The 21786-nt window shown below is 37.8% G+C and overlaps 1 protein-coding gene across 1 annotated transcript in view; it reads right to left on the bottom strand.

The window, feature by feature from the left end:
* Positions 1-6641: 6641 nt before the first annotated feature.
* Gfral (GDNF family receptor alpha like) overlaps positions 6642-21786 on the bottom strand; it is a 53425-nt gene continuing 38280 nt past the window's right edge. The window contains exons 7-9 of the mRNA XM_052189429.1: positions 9179-9271; positions 8666-8738; positions 6642-6705 (exon numbers count right to left, since the gene is read on the bottom strand). Coding sequence (XP_052045389.1) covers positions 6642-6705; positions 8666-8738; positions 9179-9271 — 230 coding nt within the window. The remainder of the gene's footprint in view (positions 6706-8665; positions 8739-9178; positions 9272-21786) is intronic.

Raw genomic sequence — 21786 nt, 5'->3', positions numbered from 1 at the left:
GAGATGAACCTAACTTGTGTTTAAATCACAAAAGAAAATGCTGTAAATTATGAATACTGGAAAACTGTTCTCCCATGAAAGGATGATATTCTGGTGTTTATAGCCACATTGATTGAGCTGTATAACATTAAGTGTAGTAAGCCAAAGAATAGTGCCTCACAATGTCACTTGTATGCAGAACTTGAAAAAAAACCTGATCTCATTGAAATTAGGACTAGAATTGTGATTACAAGGGACTGGGTAAAGTTGGGGGAGAGAGGGAAGAGAGAGGTTGATGAATGGGCATTCAGTTAACACTAGGTGAATGTAAATAGTCCTTTTGTGGTATTGCCAAATAGCATATCTGTAGCTCACAATATCACCAAATAACACAATATACATAGTAATGATACATATTTGAGGACACACACACACAAATATTTTTAACCCTAGGTTTAAACAGTATACAATGTACCTATGTATAGATGTTTTGACACAGTGCATCATTCTGGGGCACCATTAAGTAAGGGCTACAAAATGGGCTACTTTTGCTAATATGCCAATAAAGAAAGAATTAAAGATGAGTTTTGAGAAGGTTGAAAGTGAAATGATTGATTTAACATTTCCTTATTTTGTTATTGTATATTATTTTCTCTTGATATCTGGAAAGCATTTATTTATCCCTTAGTTTTTCAGCATTCCTGTGGTAAATATATCTAGCTAATAGGTCAAGCCTTTATTCTCAGCACATTTGTGAAATGCTGCTTGCAGAATGAAGAGAAACCCACGATGCCCTGAGCTGCCACAACTTGTGTTCTGTATCCTGACTGTTGACAGCACAGAACCTCCTCCTTTTGGTGGGTGAAGGATTCCAATGTTTGTTGAAATTATTTCCCTAAAAGTGGCATTGCATTTGATGGCAAAAACACAAGCATTATTTTCCTAGTAGGTGAAACATTTATTGAGAAACAGAAACACAATTCTGGATCGGAAATCTTAAGCTCCTTTGTAAGCTGAGAAACCCTGTCTTAGTGTGGGTTATTTGGTTTTAAATAACCAAATGAAAAATAAAACTCAACTCAAACTTATCTAGATACTCTGTGGCCATTTAATCTATTTTCTAGGTCAAGGTAATTTTGACTTCTGCAGTTGAAAGAGCCTACGTGACAGATGTCTCCTGCCACCCTTGCCAACACACTTATGTTTGTGGTTATCAGATGATGTCCAGCCACATCTGATCAGAACACAATGATTTCAATGCATCAATTTATATGAATCAATGGTTTCAATTAAATCTATTGAATTTAATTTAAACTCTTTCACCCACCAAAAAATTGTCAGAGAACAAAATCTGAGTTTCTGATGATATCAGTGAACCAATAGTTGAGCCATTCTGCTTTGGGATTCTGTTAGAGAAAGTAAAAGTTATTCCTTATTGCTTAAGTTGTTTACTTATAGGTAAAAGTACTTAATTAATTAGGTATACACTAATTTAGATAGAAACTCATGAAAGGCCGGGTGGTGGTGGCACATGCCTTCAATCCCAGCACTTGGGAGGCAGAGTCAGGCGGATTTCTGAGTTCAAGGCCAGCCTGATCTACAAAGTGAGTTCCTGACAGCCTGAACTACACAGAGAAACCCTGTCTCGAAAACAAACAAACAAAACAAAACAAAACAAACAAACAAAAAAACCCCAAGAAACTCATGAAAGGAAGTTCAAAAATAAGTATTCTTATTTATTTTGCTAGCCCAAATCTTTCATAATTAAAGCTGGGGGGAACTATTGGTGTCTCTTAGGTAATAGAATATTATAAAATATGGTAGGCCTTGATTCAATTAGTAATTCTATGTATCTAAGACCATGTTTTTTTTTTTTGAGAAATTGCTTATTGTCTTTAGCCTCTAGTGTTTTCATTATTTCTATAAAAAGGGCTGGGTATGTAGCTCATTAGTAAAATGTTAATTGACACAATGGAATACTATCCTGCTATTAAAAATGAGGATATCATGAGTTTTGCAGGAAAATGGATGGGAGATCCAAATATCATCCTGAGTAAGATAACTCAGACCCAGAAGGATATGCAAGGTATGTACTCACAAATAAGTGAATATTAGCCCCAAAATTAGAGAATACCTAAGATACAATCCATAGAACTTAAGAAGGTTAACAAGCAGAAGGACCCAGATGAGGATACTTCAATCACACTTGGGAGGGAGAACAATCATGGGAAGCAGAGGGAGGGAGGGATCTGGGTGGGAGAGGGGAGGAGGAGGAGAAGGGGGAACATGATCAGGTATGGGAGCCCAGCAACAGGACTAAAGTACTGAGGGCCAGAGTAATGAATGCAAATATGCAACCTCTAGGGGTGTTGGGAGATGGAGGGACCCTCTGGAAAGTACCAAAGACCTGGGAGGTGAGAGACTATCAGGACTCAAAGGAAGAGACCTTAGATGAAATGCCCAACAGTGAGGAGAGGGAACTTATAGAATCCACTTCAAGTAGAAAGATAGTATCAAGTTGAGGGATGGGGTAGCCACCCCACAGTAAAACACACTGACCCAGAATTGTTCCTGTCTAAAAGAAAAGCAGGGACAAAAATGGAGAAGAGACTGAGGGAAAGGAGGTCCAGTAATAGGCCCAACTTGGGAACCATCTCAGGGGGAAGTTTCAAGGCCTGACAATATTATTGATGCTATGATGTGCTTACAGACAGGAATCCAGCATGGCTGCCCTTTGAGAGGCCCAACAAGCATCTGACCAAGACAGAAACAGATATTTACACCCAACTAGTAGTCTGAAGTTGAGGGTACCTGTAGTTGAATTAGGGAAAGGCTGGAATAAGCTGAGGAGGGGGAAGACTAACAGTCTCAACTAACCTGGACCCCTGAGATCTCTCAGACACTGGATCACCAACCAGGCAGCTCACAAGAACTGATCTGAGGCCCCAACACCTAAACAGCAACCGGATGCCTAGTTTGGCCTCAGTTGGAGAAGACATGCTCGACCTGCTAGACACTTGAGGCCTCAGGGAGTGGGGAGGCCTGGCAAGGGTCAGAGGTACACCCTCGTGGAAACAGGGGGAGGAAGAGTGGGATGAGGAAGTGTAGGAGGGTGGACCAGGATGGGGATAATGACTTGACTGTACAAAACTAAAAGTAATAATAAAAAACAATATAAAACATAAAATGATGAAAAATATATGCAAGAACTTGGGCCCAGTTCTCATCTCCGATAATAAAATCAATAGAAAAATGAACAATTTTGTTAGAATTAAATTATATAATTCATGTAGACAACACACACAGACACACACACACACACACACACACATATATATATATATATATATATGTACATACATGTATCCTTTTAAGAGTTACTTATTTTGTTGGTATGAGTAGGTGTATACATACATGTTTGTATGTGTGCCACATGTATATCAGATAATCTTGGAGGCCAGAAGGGAGCACTGAATCCCCTAGCAACTGGAGTTATGCATGTTTATGAATAGCCAAGTCTATTCTTGGAACTGAATCAATCTCCTCTACAAGTATTATTAACCACTGAGCTATTTCTAAAACCCCCTATAATAATAACCTTATTCAATAATAATTCAGTTGTTATTATTATCTAAAACATCATTAACATAGTTGAGGGTATTTGATATTTCTAGAACATTGTTCTGTCTTTCTACCTATTCTTCTGTTCCAGCAGAAAATCAACAATCACAGTGCTTTAAAAGATTAAAAGAATGCAATGCATATAACTAAATATTCACTAAATATATAAATGTATTGGCATCACTAAATATGTTGATGAAAAACTAGTTAATTACAGAATATATAGCTCATGGAAATTTCAACGTAATTCAATTCTGGGGATGGAGTGGATTTCTCTGTGTAGCCCCAGCTGTCCCAGAACTCCCTCTGTAGATCAGGCTAGGCTCAAACTCAAAGATCTGCCTGCCTCTGCCTCCTGACCCTGAGATTAAGGGTGTGCACCACCGCCACAACTTAAAATATTTTAATGTTGGTTCTATTTGATTCTTACAACCCTATATACATAGTTTCCATCAATATCATTTCATGGAACATAATAAATGATACAGTAATCATTTTAAGAATGTCTATTTGTAACATATGCCAATTTTATTTAAAAATATTAACTTGTGAATCAAAGACTATGCTTAATTTGCACTAAGAGCATGAATCCAAAGCAAACGAGGTTTAAGAAGGGATATTTTACTTCAGAAAATTTTCATAGCTGCTATTAGATATAAAAGATTTAGAAAATATTTTATCAGATTATGTCTCGGTTATTTCTGCTGCAACTGAAAATGCCAGATATCCATTACACTCAACAGAAAATCATATATTATACTTCATATACTAACATAATTTCATGAATGAGACAGAAAAATTTCCATAATGTTATGAAATTGCATGTTTATATTTAAACCTGCCAATCTTTCTTAAATAACACTTCAGGCCTTTGTTATTAAAGCCCAGTGGTAGTTTTTATAGAAGGTTACAGAAAGCTATGAGTGCTATAAACATTTGATTAACTGCATACATTTCACAATAGAATATTATAAACATCTGATTAAGTGCATACGTTTATCTACCAGGGAGACTTCAGAGACCGTCATTCTGCTAGCTTATCCTTGGGGTGCAGTCGGTGTGATGTAAACAGACATTGATGCCTCGAGGAAGCATTTGGGGAATAACTTGGGAAATTCAAGTACATTCAGTTCAGTTAGTTCTTGTTGGGGATTTGATTTGTGCTTCCATGAGAATTTGCACATCTTTGGGTCCCTACCAACAGTTGGCTTTGACTGTTCAATAAAGACCCAGTGTCCAGTGACTGACTTTGAGGATTCCTGGAGAGAAAATGCAAGACAGGGAAAAGGAATTGCTGGGGAAGAAGGAAGGAAAAGAATGCTAACAAAGAGCTGTGAAAGACGGAGAAGCTACCTTGTAAGAATCAGAGAAAAGCGGCTCCAGGAGCCACTCCCCCATTGGGTCTGGGGTAACAGAGATAAAGAATAGATTAAAAAAAATAACTCAAGATTTTGGAGGGAAGAATGTGTTAGCCACATGGAGGTATAGGAATGGCCCCGTCATTGAGCTAGCTTAGGGCATATAAAAAAAAAATGCTGCTTACATTCAAGAATCCAGAACTCGGGCAGGCACAGAGATGTGCACACAGCCTCCGGGAACATTGAGCCATTAAAGATTTACCACTACATGTTCTCACCTCAAATTCTGAGGCCAGTAGAGACTGAAAGATTAAGCAAGTCTGAGAGGAGTGCAAAAAGAATTGCAGACACTGTCCTGGAGATTTTATTCTTAGCTTTATTAGGCTTATCATTGTGAAATATTTTGGAAAATAAAAAGAAGGCATCTTCTACTTATCATTTATTTGTATTAACTTTTTAGAACATTTCTTTCCGGAGAGGTGCTTCCACTTAGACATTAGCAAGTCTTCACTAGAGAGCGATAGCTGAAAGATGGAATGCCTGCACTCTCTTCACAGCAACTTTTATAGGTCCACTAGGCTGTGTGGCCAGTCCTTTGTAGTCATTTGTGATTTACCAAGCCTTACTTGCCTTCATACACATGTGAAGCGTTGCTTTTCAGTTGCCCGAAATACACAGAACCAAGTGTTAGGTTCAAATTTAATTTAACATAGACACTTTAATAAAAACAAGACCAAGCAAGAGGAATATATCTGATCTTTAAATGTAAATGTATCTTTAATTACTACCATGGTGTCCTTGGGTTATTAAATAGTCATGTTTTGTGTGAATATAGACAACCCAACCTTAAGCTGCTGAACTATTAATGCCGACGTGATTGTATGCATTTGTGAAGTGTATGTTCATTAATTGGTAAATATGTTTTTCCAAACACAATTATATTGATGACAAACCAGACCGAAGTAGTGGTATAGAAAAAATTAGAGAAAATAGCAATCTAAGTATGTTTTTATTATTTCATGATGATTAAATTCAAGATGATTAATCAGCAAAAATAAATAAATAAAGGTATATCATTATTGGAGTGAACATTGACTTTTCTCGCCCAATGTAGTTACTTTTATACTTACAGATACTAACACACCAAATGAAAAGCAAAATTCAAGACTATTTAAACTACAAAATTTGTAAGATGTCGGTTTTTATTTTCATAAGCAGTCATCTAACAAAATATGTTCAATGTTACCAACTTGTATAACAAATAGACAGTAAGAATATGCAAATAGCAAATGTATTTGACATTCTCATTAGCATCTTAATTTTACCAATCTAATGGAAAACTATAAAATTGTTCAGAGAAATGCACACACTTATTATAATGAATCTTATTAGAATAAAAGTTGATATGTGCACTGATGGTCTTCCAGCAAAACTGTCACATTTTACATGACACCTCTTGCCTTTAAAGAAAATGTTATCAGCTAGTTACGATACCACTACAGGTATTTACTCAAACATTTTTAAGAAAACAAAAACATATCTGTGACCATCATGCTATCTTACTGTATCAGGCATTGTTATATATAATGACCCAATATTGTCAAATCTATCTTAAATCTGGTTATTGGCAAGTGTAATTTTCCATTTGTTAGCCACACAGACTTGTTGATAGTGATCTGCGGCTCACTGAATGATGACACCTCCAGCTATTTCGATGGGTGAGGGATCTCGTTTTTTACTTGGTATCCTATAGGGAAATAAGAAAAGGCATTAAGACATCAGTGTCAGATCCTTATAAATGTGCATTCTTGTATTTAGGGATAGCATCTTTGTTGAGAGCGTGGTAATGATGAAGTTCCTGAGCTTCATCAAGAGTGGAACGTGCTGTCTAAGGACTTTCATATATTTTACTGCAGTTTCCAAATAATCTTATTTAGTGGACTACTTTCAATTAAGCATATTTTCAATGATATGCTTCTCAAAACTTATTTTACGATGGTATTTAAATGTAGTATAACTGTACAAAACACATGTGAAACTCTTCATATTGATTAAGGGTATGTATCTACATGGTTATACTGGTTGTTGGGTATATGTGACTGAGATCCATTAGGAGGATTCTCTAATTCCAGATCATAGGTAAAGGAAGTTTTTTGCTGATTTATGTTTTATTCTGTTCTGTTCATGATGCCATTGATTTTGGCATTTTTTTTAAAAAAAAATCTGGGTCTTACTACATAACACAGTAAGTTTAAAATTATGTAGATAATTTTTACTTAATAGTATGAATAGTTTATCTTAAATTTATGCACTACAAGCAAATCTATGACCCAGCAGTAGAGCTTTTGCCTAACATACAGGGGACTATTTAAGTTCAATCTCCAGTGCCACAAAAACCAAAGAACAAATCAGCAAACACATTAGAGTAAATTCAAGATTTTGTGTATAATAATAATAACACTTTCTGTCCTTTAATAAAATAAATGTACATTTTTGTTCAACCAAAAAAAAAAGAGGTAAACATGTCGAATTCATGGGGAACTTCAACATATTGTCTATGTGTGGTGTTGTTTTGTATGTGAGGCCTCTTGAGCCCATTTATCCGATGTTAACCTCTAACATTGTTTTCTAACATGTTTCTAACATTGTTCTAACATTGGTACTGGCTTTGGTAGATGTTAAATTAAATGCTTAGAAAATGTTAAACATTTAGAAGCATTGAAGCCAAGAAGCAGATATACATTTTAAAAATGAAACTGTTGTTTCATTTAAAAATAAGTGAATTTGAGTGTCCTTAGGCAGAGCATCCGTTCATCATATACTGGCCCCTTGCTGTAGCTGTTTACATCATCACTTCAGGGTTTTTTGTTTCTTTGTTTGTTTTTTTATAATACCTGCCTCCTGTCTCGTGGTCAAGTCCTGTAATTAGATTTCTTAGCTTGCTTCTGGGGCGGCTATATATGTATATGTACTGTGCAGTTGACTGAGCAAACTTTCATTTGTAATCAGTTGTCAAAGAGAAACACATACAAAGATATATGCTATTCACTTAAACATACATAGGCATACATGGTATAATGATTGGGCAAGTGGACATGATACTTTATATAATGTTGTCCTTTTCAATTAAAAGTAAGCAGGTTATCTATTTTTTCAATACTAGAGAAATTAAAATATTTTAAAATCCAGGGATTTAAAACTATAGAAATCACCACATTCTGGCAATGAGTGCATCTAAGGTAAGGGAAAGGATTTGCAAAGAGTACAGTCAATCGCACTCTTTTGATGGATAGGCATGAGGCCTAATTTAATATGTGTTTCAATAAATAGTTTTTAAAACTTGAGCAAAACTTATCAATGTATAAGAAGCCACAGTGATATGTGTTCAGGTAAATGTAATTGAATCATACAATACATGACTTATGTGAGTTGATCAGTTTTCTAAATAAGTGAACTGATATCAACACAATTCAGTTTGTTGTAGGGAAATTCAGGCAATAGATTGCTAAACATTAAAACTGGAAGGAACCCTTAATCCATATGTATCTACAAATGCAACATAAAACTAATCCCCTGTGGTCACATTTTCTTTCCCTTGCATAGAAGACTGAAAGTCCATAGATGTATCCCGCATAAAGCTGTATTTAACCTTCAATCCAAGTTCCTGATTTTGTCCACTCCCTCCCTTCGGAGTTGCATTCACCTACCTTAACCTGAGCATCACCAAGAAAAGAATTCCACAGGTAACTACCATGCACACAACAACATAGATTAGTTCTCCTGGGAAGGAAAGATTAGAAATTAATTCGACATGTTAACGTAGATTGGCAGAAGCCCAGGAGACTTCAACCCTACGTGAAGAACTACAGGCAACGGAGGAATGTTAAGAGCTGCAGAATTGTTCATCTTCAGGGAGGGGCACATGGATTGTCTACCCCATACCAAATGGCCAGTACTAAACATAATATATACACAACATACACACATGTAACATAGAGACTGAGAATATTAGTAATATATGCACATATACTTAAATATATATGACAATAAATAAAGTGGCTATGAATTTTAAAGAGAGAAAGAAGGGGTAAGGTTTAGAGGAAGAAAAGAGAAGCTGAGATGATGTGATTATATTATGATCTCAAAAAATAAAATAATTTTGTTAATTCACTGTATTTTTAGTGACACCAAGCATTATTTTCATAGAGTTTTTGACTGACCATTGAAGGGAGAATTGAATCCAGTCAGAGTAAATTCTTTTGAATTCTTTCTTTCATATGAGGAAATATCTTTGACATTAGGAGTTGGGTAATCTGAAAGAAAATATTTTAAAAAATGATATTGAAGTATTTAAAATTACACATTGACTTTATCAAATTGTTATACTTTGTTTCATATTATATTAAATCACAGAAATCCAGTTCTAGGCCATCGGTTTTATAAGTCCAATGATTTGTATGAAAGTACAAATGCTAAAACTTTAAAACCTTGTCCTTGCCATGTTTGATCAGCTAAATTATGGAAACCTTTTTCCTACAAACCAGGATTAGAAAAAAAAGATCTCGCTTTATGAGATAACGTACTGAGCCTTGCATATGGGCAAGGGAGACAGAAGGCAGCAATTTGAAGCTTTGGGTTTGGAAATTGAAGAAGATTCCTTCTTTACACAAGTGATTATTTCAATGTGTTTAAAAGATACCACGCTTTTCAGGAAGCCCCTGATAAATGGCTTCCTACAGAGGAAAGTCTCTAAACACGCTGGCGCCCCCTTCTGCCAGACCTGGAACCTGGCTGTTTTCCTTTGACTGTTCTAGCTCCTCCACACTGACCATTCTCCTCCCCACTTCACAATCTACAAACCTTCAGTTTTAGCTGTTGTGCCTTTGCCATCCTGAAAGACTACTGCTGGCTTCTCTGGGCACTTATGTCTTCTTGAGCATCTCTGAGGATATAGTAGTTCTAGATGTTACTTGCCTTTCTACTCTGAAAGGCATGCTTCTTTGTGGCTAGGTCAAAAACTACATACATACATACATACATACATACATACATACATACATACATATGTGTGTATGTGTGTATGTATGTATGTATGTATGTATGTATGTATATCCCCCCCCCACTCCGTGGTGGTGTGTATTATTTTCACTGGCTTTTTTTCTTTAAGAAGATAAAATCCTGATGGAGTTCCTCCATTCCATCAGTGCACCTATCCTGCCAGGGGACATCTGCCCTGCAGAGAGTCCTGCATTTAGAGGGAGTCTGGTGTTTAGAGGTGAGGCCTCCATCTTTGCTTCTGTGACTGAGCAGATGGGTGCAGCTAGGAATGCAGAGAACACCTGAATGTAAGATCACTTGGGACACAGTCTGCCAGGGCACCACCTGCACCCAGGATCTGGGCAGCACCATAGCACTCTGTGCCAGGGGAGAGCCGCTCACCCAGGGGTGCTGAGACAGGCACATAGGAGGGACAAGCTCTAGCCAGAGACAGCAGGACCAACTAATACCAGAGATAACCAGATGGCAAAAGGCAAAGGTAGAAACGTTACTAACAGAAATCAAAGCAACATGGCACCATCCAAACCCAGTTCACCCACAACATCAAGTCCTGGATACCCCAACACACCAGAAAAGCAAGAATTAGATTTAGAATCACAGCTCATGATGCTGATAGAGGGCTTCAAGAAGGACATAAATAACTCCCTTAAATAAATACAGGAGAACACAAGTAAACAGGGAGAAGCCCTTAAAGAACTACAGGAAAACCCAACAAAATAGGTGAAGAAATTTAACAAAACCATCCAGGATCTATAAATGGAGGTAGAAACAATAACTAAATCACAAAGAAGATAAAATCCTGATGATTAATCTATGGATCTATTTCAGTACTATTTGTCCCTGCCTATTTTGTTATAACCCTTCCTTCTTCCGTCCCTCCATCCCTTGCTTCCTTCTTCCCTTCCTTCTTTATCAAGCACATGGCATTTATTTCTGGGTCACTTGACATTTACTCAACTCTTGCTAAAGTAGACTTCTCTTTCAAGTGCCCAATCGTTGGGCATCTTCTTGAAGAAATCTTCCTGAGGCATTTTACTGAAGGGGATCTATGGTCATCTATTTCAGAAACCTGACTTCAAAAGGCACAGTATTTTAAAAGACTATTAGGAGGCAGTGTTTTCAAGCTATTTCCCATGCAACATAGGTCTGCTGACCTTTACATACTAAGAAAGTATAATGTGCCAAAAGAAAATGGTTGAAAAAAAATCTGTTCTAAGATAACAAATCATGTGCAGTTATAGGACTCTCTCTCTCTCTCTCTCTCTCTCTCTGTGTGTGTGTGTGTGTGTGTGTGTGTTCATATAATATACTAGAACACATTAGTTAAAATTAACATTCTCTCTTCCCCCGGCAATGGGCAAAGAGATGCCTTGTTGGTAGTCTTAGACTTATATCAGTGAGGGACAGAGCAGATGACGGTCCTAGCTTGATACCTAGCTTGGTGGTCAAAGCTTCCTGCCTAGGACACATCAAAAATCAAATCTAATCCAGGCAGCAGAGCGTAGGAGGAAGACAGACAGAGACATTTGTTCCACCATGCCAACAGGTGCAGGTGGGAAAAGATGCCCACAGATCTGCCTTCTGCCTCATGGCATGGGTGGGGCATAGACGTGCAGAGCCCCGCTTACCCCCATGTGGCATAGTGTGGGTTGAGGAAAACAGAGACCAGCAGACAGCCATGCCACCAACAGACCTGCACACCAAAGAGGCAGAGCATAGGCACCTGCTTGCTGGAGGATATCAGCCTGAAGCCACCAGCCTCGTGGCTAGCCTGCAGCAGGATCTACAATGTAAGAGTATGTGGTGGGCAGATGGGACAGAAAGAGAAGTGGAATCAGTCAAGCGTTATGAAGAGAGATGCAACTGGAGACTCGAGGGTAGAGAGCAGTGTCCTGTTGTGAGTAGCCATCTGGGGCCCTGGAGAACTCCCAGACTGCTGGAACTGCTGCTGAAGATTATATCTGGGTTCATGGCTACACAGCTGCTGGGTCAGGGTCAATGTCCTTCGTCCATATTACCATTAGGGAACATGGAGACATCCCTGGTCAGGCAGCCACCGAGAACTACATGGCTGTCCACCTCTCACTAGCACAGAAGCAATAATTAACTTAAAAACTGCTGTCACAGCTCTGTCAGCCAAGTGCTTCCTGTGCAGTCACAAGGACCTGAGCTCTCCCTCCAGTACCCACATAAAAACCCAGGCGTGGTGGTAACCTAATGAACTTCCAATGGGGAAGCAGGAGCAAAAATGCCTGGGACTTTCATGCTGGCCATCCTTGGTGAACTTGCAAGTCTCAGATCTCCCAGTGGCTGACTCGTCTTGAGTATTGTACGTAAAACTAATAATGAAAGAAATACTTAAAAAAAGCAAAAAGAAAACCTCAACAAGGTAGATGACTTCTGAGGAGTGACTCCCGAGGCTGACTGATTTTCACATGCCTTTTCATTCCCACACATGATCATGCACATACACACACATATCTACATTTAAATATAATTAAAGCTAGAATGCTGCAGCTGTCTATGGTGTCCTACTCAAGGTGTCCATTATATGCTAAATTGTATTATGTAATTAAGGGCTTTGAACTTCTAATTTCCATGAAAGGGATGAGACATGGAGTGTTTATGTTATAAAATGCAGGGCCTTATTTTCTGTAAACATGCAATATACAGAACAGTTTAACTTTGCATTAGCACACTAAATAAAACTCATGCACTGATTCAAAAAGGTACAAATAAGCAGCATTTCAATAAGAGTGCTATATTACTTAGGATATGCAAACAGCAAAATACACAAGGTAAGTGAGAGAGAAAATTTGTGCGATCAAGTGCTGGAATGGTGGTTCAGCAGCTAAAAGCACTGACTATGGATCCAAAGGTCCCCTGTTCAAATCCCAGCCACTGCTCGATGGCTTACAGCCATCTGAACTGTAGTATTGGGCTGGAGATATGGCTCAGCAGTTAGGAGCCCAGAGTGCTCTTCCAGAGGTCCTGAGTTCAATTCCCAGCAACCACATGTTGACTCACAACCATCTGTAATAGGATATGATGCTCTCTTCTGGTGTCTTTGAGGACAGCTATAGTGTACATAAAATACACAAATAAATGAATAAATAAATAAATAATAATTCTAAAAAAAATAGTGTGCAATCGAGATACCTTTATGGACCTGACATTCTTTGTATAGGAAACCATTTGTATTCATGTGCACATGTGAGTGTGCTTGTGCGTGCCTGTGTGCATGTGTGTGTGTGCGTGTGCGTGTGCATGTGCGTGTGTGTGTGTGTATGTGTGTGTGTTTGTGCAGGAACATGAGCCACAGTATGTATATGGAAATGAGAGCATCACTTTGTAGAGCCTGTTCTCTCCTTCAAACTATATGTGGGTTACAGGGATCAAACTCAGATCACTAAACTGAAGCAGCAAGCGCTTTTGCATGCTGAGCCATATAGCTGGCCCTTAAAGAGTATTTAGCTGAAGACTTGAAAGAAAGCAAAAAGAAAATCAATCTCTATCCCAAACATGGGATGCACAGAGAGGCCCAGGAACTCTTTAGGTAAACAGTTTAATCTTAAATACTGAACTTTCAGCACTTAAAGGCTCTAACCTAAGTCACTTCCATGCCTCATGCACACTCACAAGGTATAGTCTACGCACAGCTACAACAGGAAAAGGGAGAAGTTCAGTACGCAGGCAGAATTAACTTCGGATGGAGAAAATGAGTGCAGTACATTTAGACAATGAGAAATCTGGACAGTCAGTTTTTAGATTCATTTCTACAGGTTACTTTATAGAACATGTTTAATTGTGATGGTAATACAAATACAAGCATTAAAGGTTTGAAACAAACACCTCCAGTCAGAACCACATTGTGGTTGTTCACAAATACTTCAGATTGTATTATGAGGTCTTATCTTCTTTGCAAAGCCTCTTACTTTATATAATTCTACAAAGATATAATGATAATTAGCAATAAAAATAAGTCACAGCACTGTAGACCACAGAGCTCATGAGGCATGGGTATTGTTATAGAGGAAGGTCCGCCATTGGTGCCTTACCATGGCTTTAAGACCTCCTTCTAATTTCCTAATTGTTTGGCTTGGACTAAGTTTTATTTTTTTTAAAGTCTTCTGTACCCAGTTTATTATTATACTAAAACAAGATAATGCTTTTAAGCTAATAATGACGATTAAACAAAGCAGAGCATGCAAATGATTTTGTGGGGTATAGGCATAAAGTAGACTCCATAGTTTTTCTCATTTTTTGAGAGAGAGAATTTGAGAAAGGTCATTGGAAGGGTTGGAGGTACCAGGGGAAGAGGGAATATATATATATATATATATATATATATATATATATATATATATATATATATGTGTGTGTGTGTGTGTGTGTGTGTGTGTGTGTATGTGCATGTGTGTGTTTCAAATATGAATGTCACAAAAATAAAATATTAGAAAAAGAGAAATTGTAAGCCATAGAAGTCTTTAATTATGGTAAGTTAGTGAAATTGAAATTCTTAATAAGACAGAGGGTATGGGGAGAGACAGGGAAAAAGTGTAGGTTTAGGTTTCTTAGATGCAGGAGTCAAGCAATATACTGTTTGACATGTAATCAGGAACTATAACAGCTAAGGCAGCACTGAATCAGGAGATGGCACTCAGTTGAAAGTTCTTTTCAGGTAGCTCCATGGCCATATTTTAAAAACTAAAACAATTAAAAGATACAGTGTGTCCATTGTAGGAAAAACGTGCTGGAATGGAATGGGCAAGAGAAACTGACTGGATCAAAGCAGTCATGGAGAAGTGTTGGGAGTAGCTATTAAGGCTGTAGACATATGCTTCTTGTACATTTTCAAGGTAATAGCTACCATATGTAGCTTAGACAGAATGCTCTTGTAAGGTTTAGACTGTGGGCTGTACTAGAAACAGAGTAACTGAAGACGAAGGAGCTGACTTATGGCGACCTAGATACTTACAATACCACCAGGAAAAAAAAATCATTTGTAGAACCCAGAAGACATCACAGTGGAGCAGTACAGCAACTTGCCCCTTGAAACAAGCCTGGCCAACTGATTTGTGTGGCCTCCCACTTGTCAGAGTGCCTTGCCTCTCAACCAAAATAGACATCATCAGAAACAAGTGAAATCTAGAGTTGTTTTGAAAGTCCTTATCACATGCCTCTGGGGAGTTTTTATCCACCAAACTCAGGTGGTGATATAACAATAGAATATAAACCCAACTTTTATAAACTCAAAGAGTACTTACTGCTGGTGGGGAAGGTTAGGCAGCCTTGATACAAACCCAAAACAAAAACCAACCAACCAACCAACCAACCAACCAACCAACCAATCAACCAACCAAAGTATCCTTCTCACCCTAACTGGAGGAATAGAAAGGAAAGAGATGAAGAAAAGGTGTCAGTGTTATAGAGGCAAACCGTTGAGGCATCACTGAGAACTTAAACAGGTCTTGATGCAAGTTTCTATCATTCCACACTGTTTTACCTAGTTTGAAAGCTGATTGGTTGAGAATAACGAATGAGAAGAAAAAAAGCTGTTTGAGTGCTTTACAGCTTACAAGACAACAGAGTGATTTTTGAATATTCTTCCAATTTTCTTAATGTTGTAAGGATTTTAATGGGCTCATGAAAACGACTCCAAGAGAAAATTTTGGAAAGCCTGATACTGACAGAAGATAAACTTTTTGACACTACCAGTGGATTCCTAGGAAAGCTTTACTTGTTGCTTACTGGCCTCATCAAAGAGGCTTAATTTGTATAAGTACAAAACATCCTTTTCTGTAGAACTTCCCCATCTAAGATAATATCCCAGAGTGTAGGTGCCAGAGCAGTAACTGGTAAATGCCCACATGTGGTATTTTATGGGAAGAATCTGAGGCTATTATGTTGCTGTCTCATGAATACTTGTCTTTTAAGCCAGGGATACACACACTCATAATAAATGGCTTTTATGACTTCACATACACAACCCCGATGTGCAGAAAGTATAGAGGAAAGATTGCTTATTTTATGCAGACTTGGCATGAACTCCATTCCCAATTACAGGCAATGAGGGGACTGAATGAAGCCAATGAAAGCATAGGCAGGAAAATGGAAAAGATAGCACAGTGCCTTCACATAATAAAGACTGTTATTGTTCAAATTGCAACAATGTTGTTTTGGTTTGTTTCTTTATATTCTTCCGTGATCTTAAATGTTTCTGTCCTCTATAGTGGTGCCAAAATGTGAGCTGTCTCACTCATCAGTGGCAAGTCTTTAATCTTTCTTTTTTGGCATAAGCACACAGCCAAGGTAGTCATGGATGATTCATACACCATCTCATGCCTGGTGGCAGACTTTTCCTTCTCCCCTAACAACACCTAAGCCTTTAAGAGCAAAGCTGGGGGAAAAAGTGAAGGCTAGAGACAGATGTTCTCCTGTTGTTTCTGTTGAGGGTTTGTATACTTCAGTATTTCCAGATTTGAGCCGTGTGAAACATTTTCTGCAAAATAAGAAGCCAAGCCAGATTCGCTGGGTTTCAGATCTGCAGACAAAATTTGAACCAGCTGGGTTTTATTGGTAACGTTTGTGAGCAAGAAAACCGAGTGGTGAAAATATAGCCAGTATTTTCCCAAACTGGAATGGACGTGTCTTTTGACTATTCCTTCTATCTATCTTCTCTTGAGAGAATTTTGAATTTTGAAAGGACCTCAAATAAAATGCACTAGGTAATTCCTTGGAGTATCTGTTGGGAATATTAGCTAACAATGATAGAAGATGGAAGCAAACCCGCTGCCTCTCATGGTCAAAATTTGGAGGAAGATGAAAAGAGACTGTGGCTCTACACAACCTGGATGCAAGTTGCTCAAAGCATGCTCTGTATGCATATACTTTTCGAAGTAAAAACCAAGAGGCATCGACTTAAATCCACAAACATATACACCAATCCTGACACTAACAGCACACGATAGCAATAGCAAACTTACTGGGTTTGCAGATGGCAAAGCTCTGCCGCATAGTTTAAGTACATTCAGGTGGAAATTACTATGTTTATTATAACAACATATACAATGTAGATTTAAATATATATTAGAAGCAATCAAGCATGTCCAATTATGAGAAAGGGCAAAATATTAACAATGATTTCCATAATTTTAAAAGCAAGGCAATCAAAGGTAATCTTAGCAAGAGGGGACTTCCTTTCTCCAAATTTCAGTTCTCTGTTACCAGAAAGAATAAGTATTCTTACACAAATAAAGAAATGACATAAATTTTCTTAAAATTTGATCTAGTCTTTGAAAAGGAAACTCTCTTGGCTGTTGTCTATTGTGAAGCTACAATGCAGGTGACAGCTCCCAGGACAACATTGTTTCATCAAAGCTGCAAGTGTCGCCATGGCAAATATGGCATGCTCAGCTATTCCAGGGTGTATTTTCTGTTTGCAAACACGTGCTATCAGCCATCTGAGAGGTACGATTCTCATTCAAGCCCAATTTCACAGTGGGAAACACATATTCTGCACAATTTTCTGAACACTGTAGGGAGTGTCCTGATACTCAAGTGATGACAACGTTCTGCTACCTGCATCTCAATTTTCATCCATTAGATCAGAGAAGTCAAGGAGAATTCTGACATCAAAGTCATCCACGCTCTGTTGGATGGCCACATACCCATGCATAAATGGGCAGCAATAATGAGTTATTTGAAAAAAAATGGAGGTGGGAGGACACGTGTGATTGGGAGGAAGAAGGTAGACATGTTGTAGAAATCCAAGGACAGTTGGAAGGGAGAAAAGGTGGCTGGATATGATCAAATTTAGTTGTATAAATGTATAGCATACTCAAAGAATAAAAGAAGATAGAACTTTTAAAGTTCTCATTCTTCCCTGCTTATGGCAATGTTTTAAAATAAGCACATTTGAGACAAAATCACAGTTTAATCAACACATTAGTTTTTAATCACAATCAATGTCTCTTTAGGTTGAATTTGAGGGTGTGTTTCTATATTTGAGATTATAATATAACATTTTTTCTTTCTCTTTCCTCCCTTAAAACCCCTCCCACACACCCCTCCCTTTTACCTCTCATATTCAAGGTCTCTTTTCCTTTCATTAGTCATTGTTCAATGTTTATAGTTAGGTTTTCTATGGCTGAGATTAAACACCATGACCAAAAGCAAGCTGGGGAGAAGACAGTTTATTTCCCTTACACTTCCACATCACAGTCCACAGAGGATGTTGGGGCAGGAACTCAAGCTGCTGCTGCTGCTGCTGCTGCTGTTTCTGCTGCTGCTACTGCTGCTGCTGTCTTTCCCACTCTTGGCTTACTCAGACTACGTTCTTATATCTCCCAGAACCTGCTCGGGGTGGCCGTATCCACAGTGATCTGGCTTCACCCACATTATTTACCAATCTAGAAAATGCCTTAAAGATGTGACCACAGCCTAATCCTATGAAATTATTTTCTCAACTAAGAATCTGCCTTTAGCTAGCACTAGAAGATACTTCATTCTGATCGCAGGGTGATTGACCAAGAAGAAGTTGCAATTCTAGATATGTATGTACTGAGCTTGGAGTTACATGCTATCATAGATCAAATGGAACTGACAGACATCTAAAGAATGTTTTGCCTAAACATCATATCATATGCATTCTTCTCAGCAGCTCATAGATATTTTTATAAACTATATCCCATGCTGTAATATAAAGTAAATCTCAGGAAAAAAAGAGTTTGGAGTATCTCCATGTGTCTTCCCTGACCATGATTCAATTAACTCAAAATCAATAGTAAAGGATTATTTAGAAATTATGCAGATTCATTGAGATTATATAATACTAAAGAATGATGTAATTAAAAAGATAATTTTTTAAATTCCTGGAAATAAATAAATAGAAAAACCCAAGATGTCAAAAGCTCTGTGACACATTGAAAGTATTTTTATGAGAGAAATTCATTGTGCTAAGTACATATATTTTTAAAAAATTAAATGGTTTTGTTGATTCTTTGTATGGTTCTCTTTGTTTCTACTTGATTGATTTCAGCCTTGAGTTTGATGATTTCCTGCCTTCTACTCCTCCTGGGTGAAATAGCTTCCTTTTGTTCCAGGGCTTTCAGGTGTGTCATTAAGCTGGTAATGTATGCTCTCTCCATTTTCTTTTTGGAGGCACTCAGGGCTATGAGTTTTCCTCTTAGCACTGCTTTCATTGTGTCCCATAGATTTGGGTATGTTGTGTCTTCATTTTCATTGTGTTCTAAAAAGTCTTTAATTTCTTTCTTTATTTCTTCCTTGGCCAAGGTATCATTGAGTAGAATATTGTTCAATTTCCATGTGTATGTGGGTTTTCTGTTGTTTTTGTTGCTATTGAAGACCACTTTTACTCCATAGTGATCTGATTCTCACCTGAAGAACATCAGAGGGCAGAGAAGCATCTTAAAAAATGCTCAACTTCATTGGTCATTAGGGAAATGCAAATCAAAACAACCCTGAGATTTCACCTTACACCAGTCAGAATGGCTAAGATTAAAAATTCAGGAGACAGCAGGTGTTGGAGAGGATGTGAAGAAAGAGGAACACTCCTCCACTGCTGGTGGGGTTGCAAATTGGTACAACCACTCTGGAAATCAGTCTGGCGGTTCCTCCGAAAACTGGGCACCTCACTTCCAGAAGATCCTGCTATACCACTCCTGGGCATATACCCAGAGGATTCCCCACCATGTAATAAGGATACATGCTCTACTATGTTCATAGCAGCCCTATTTATAATTGCCAGATGCTGGAAAGAACCCAGGTATCCCTCAACAGAAGAGTGGATGCAAAAAATGTGGTATATCTACACAATGGAGTACTATTCAGCCACTAGAAACAATGAATTCATGAAATTCTTAGGCAAATGGATGGACCTAGAGAACATCATACTAAGTGAGGTAACCCAGACTCAAAAGATGAATCATGGTATGCACTCACTAATAAATGGATATTAACCTAGAAACCTGGATTACCCAAAACATAATCTACACATCAAATGAGGTACAAGAAGAAAGGAAGAGTGGCCCCTTGTTCTGGAAAGACTCAATGAAGCAGTATTCAGCAAAACCAGAACGGGGAAGTGGGAAGGGGTGGGTGGAAGGACAGGGGGAGAGAAGGGGGCTTATGGGACTTTTTGGGAGTGGGGGGGCTAGGAAAGGGGAAATCATTTGAAATGTAAATAAAAAATATACCGAATAAAAAATTAAAAAAAAAGATACAATGTGATAATAAAAATAGTTTGATAGGAAAAAAATTAAATGAAGCACAAATAAACACCCTAAAGATGTATCTAAAGTGTTTAGAAAAATGAATAATAAACCAAACCCAAAGCCACTGGATAGGAAGGAACAATACCAAGTCAAAAAATAAGAAAATATAAACAAAAGCAACAACAAAAACAATTGATTAAATGAAATTAAGAGCTAGTTCTACAAAAAGATGAATAAAAATGGCAGAACCTTAACCAAATTAATCAAAACAAAGAAAGACAAGACCAGAATTAATAAAAGTATAGATTGGTAGGGGATCATTACAGCAGGATTTGAAAACATCTATGCTTAATTAAGTTGAAAAGCCTAAGAGAAACCAATGGATTTCTGGATACATCTGAAGCATCAAAATTAAGCCAAGAGGATATTGACAATTTAAACAGATCATAAAAATAAAGAGATGAAAAGAATCACAAAAAGCCTTCAGATAAAAGAAAAAGGTCCATGTACATGGCTTGAGAACATAGTTCTACCACAACCACACTTTCAAGGAACTAAAACCCAGTGTTTCTCAAATTATTAAAAAATTGGAAGTGAAAGAATCATTTCTAAATGTTCTCTGTAAAGCTTCCATTGCTCCAATTCCAAAGTCAAGTTAACATACAAAAAAGATGTAGAGTAGACAATATGCCTGGTGAATATAGATGCAACAAGTCAAACACACACACACACACACACACACACACACACACATGAGCAAAAATATACATTGATTTGGCTTACTTTCATGTTGCTGCAGAAAACACCATGAAAAAAAGAAACCCTAGGGAGGAAATATTTATTTCCCCTTATGGGTTACAGTCCATTGTGAGGGGAAGTCAGGTCAGGTCCTTAATGCATGAACCTAGGTACAGGAACTGCAGCAGAGGCCATGGAGGAAATCTGCTTACTGGCTTGTTCCCAGAGAATCTCCCAGCTTTGTTTCATGCAGTTCAGGAGGATCTTCCCCTGCTAACTCTGCCCACAGTGGACTGGGCCCACTCACATCAACCATTAATCAAGACAATGCCCCAGTCTTGCGCATGGGCCGATTTGATGGAAGCATCTTCTCTGTCATGTTTTCCCCTTCCCAAATGACTCCAGTTTGTGTCAAGTTGACAAAACTAACCAGCATATTGACCATCATGTTGACTTTATTCTGAGATTTAGGGATGGTTTAACTTAAACAAATCAACAATGTATAGTAAAGATTATATACCTATGGGATAAAACCTCACAGTCTACATTACCCTAAATTGAGAAACTCTACAAGTAATTCCATTAAACTCAGAAAAAAGACAAAGGTGTCACTATTCCTACTCCTTTTTAATACAGTACCTGAAACCCTAGCTAGAGCCATAAGGCAATATAAGAAAATTAGAGGATTCAAAGAGGAAAAGACATCAAGTGACCTTTATTTGCAGATGATATGATAGTGTCTTAGAGTTTTTAGTGTTCTGATAGAATACCGTGACCTTCTATATCACAGTCAATCA

Source organism: Apodemus sylvaticus, chromosome 7 (genome assembly GCF_947179515.1).
Source record: "Apodemus sylvaticus chromosome 7, mApoSyl1.1, whole genome shotgun sequence".
Taxonomy (NCBI): domain Eukaryota; kingdom Metazoa; phylum Chordata; class Mammalia; order Rodentia; family Muridae; genus Apodemus; species Apodemus sylvaticus.
The sequence above is the reverse complement of the archived record's forward strand: the minus strand, read 5'-3'. Positions and strand labels throughout refer to the sequence as shown.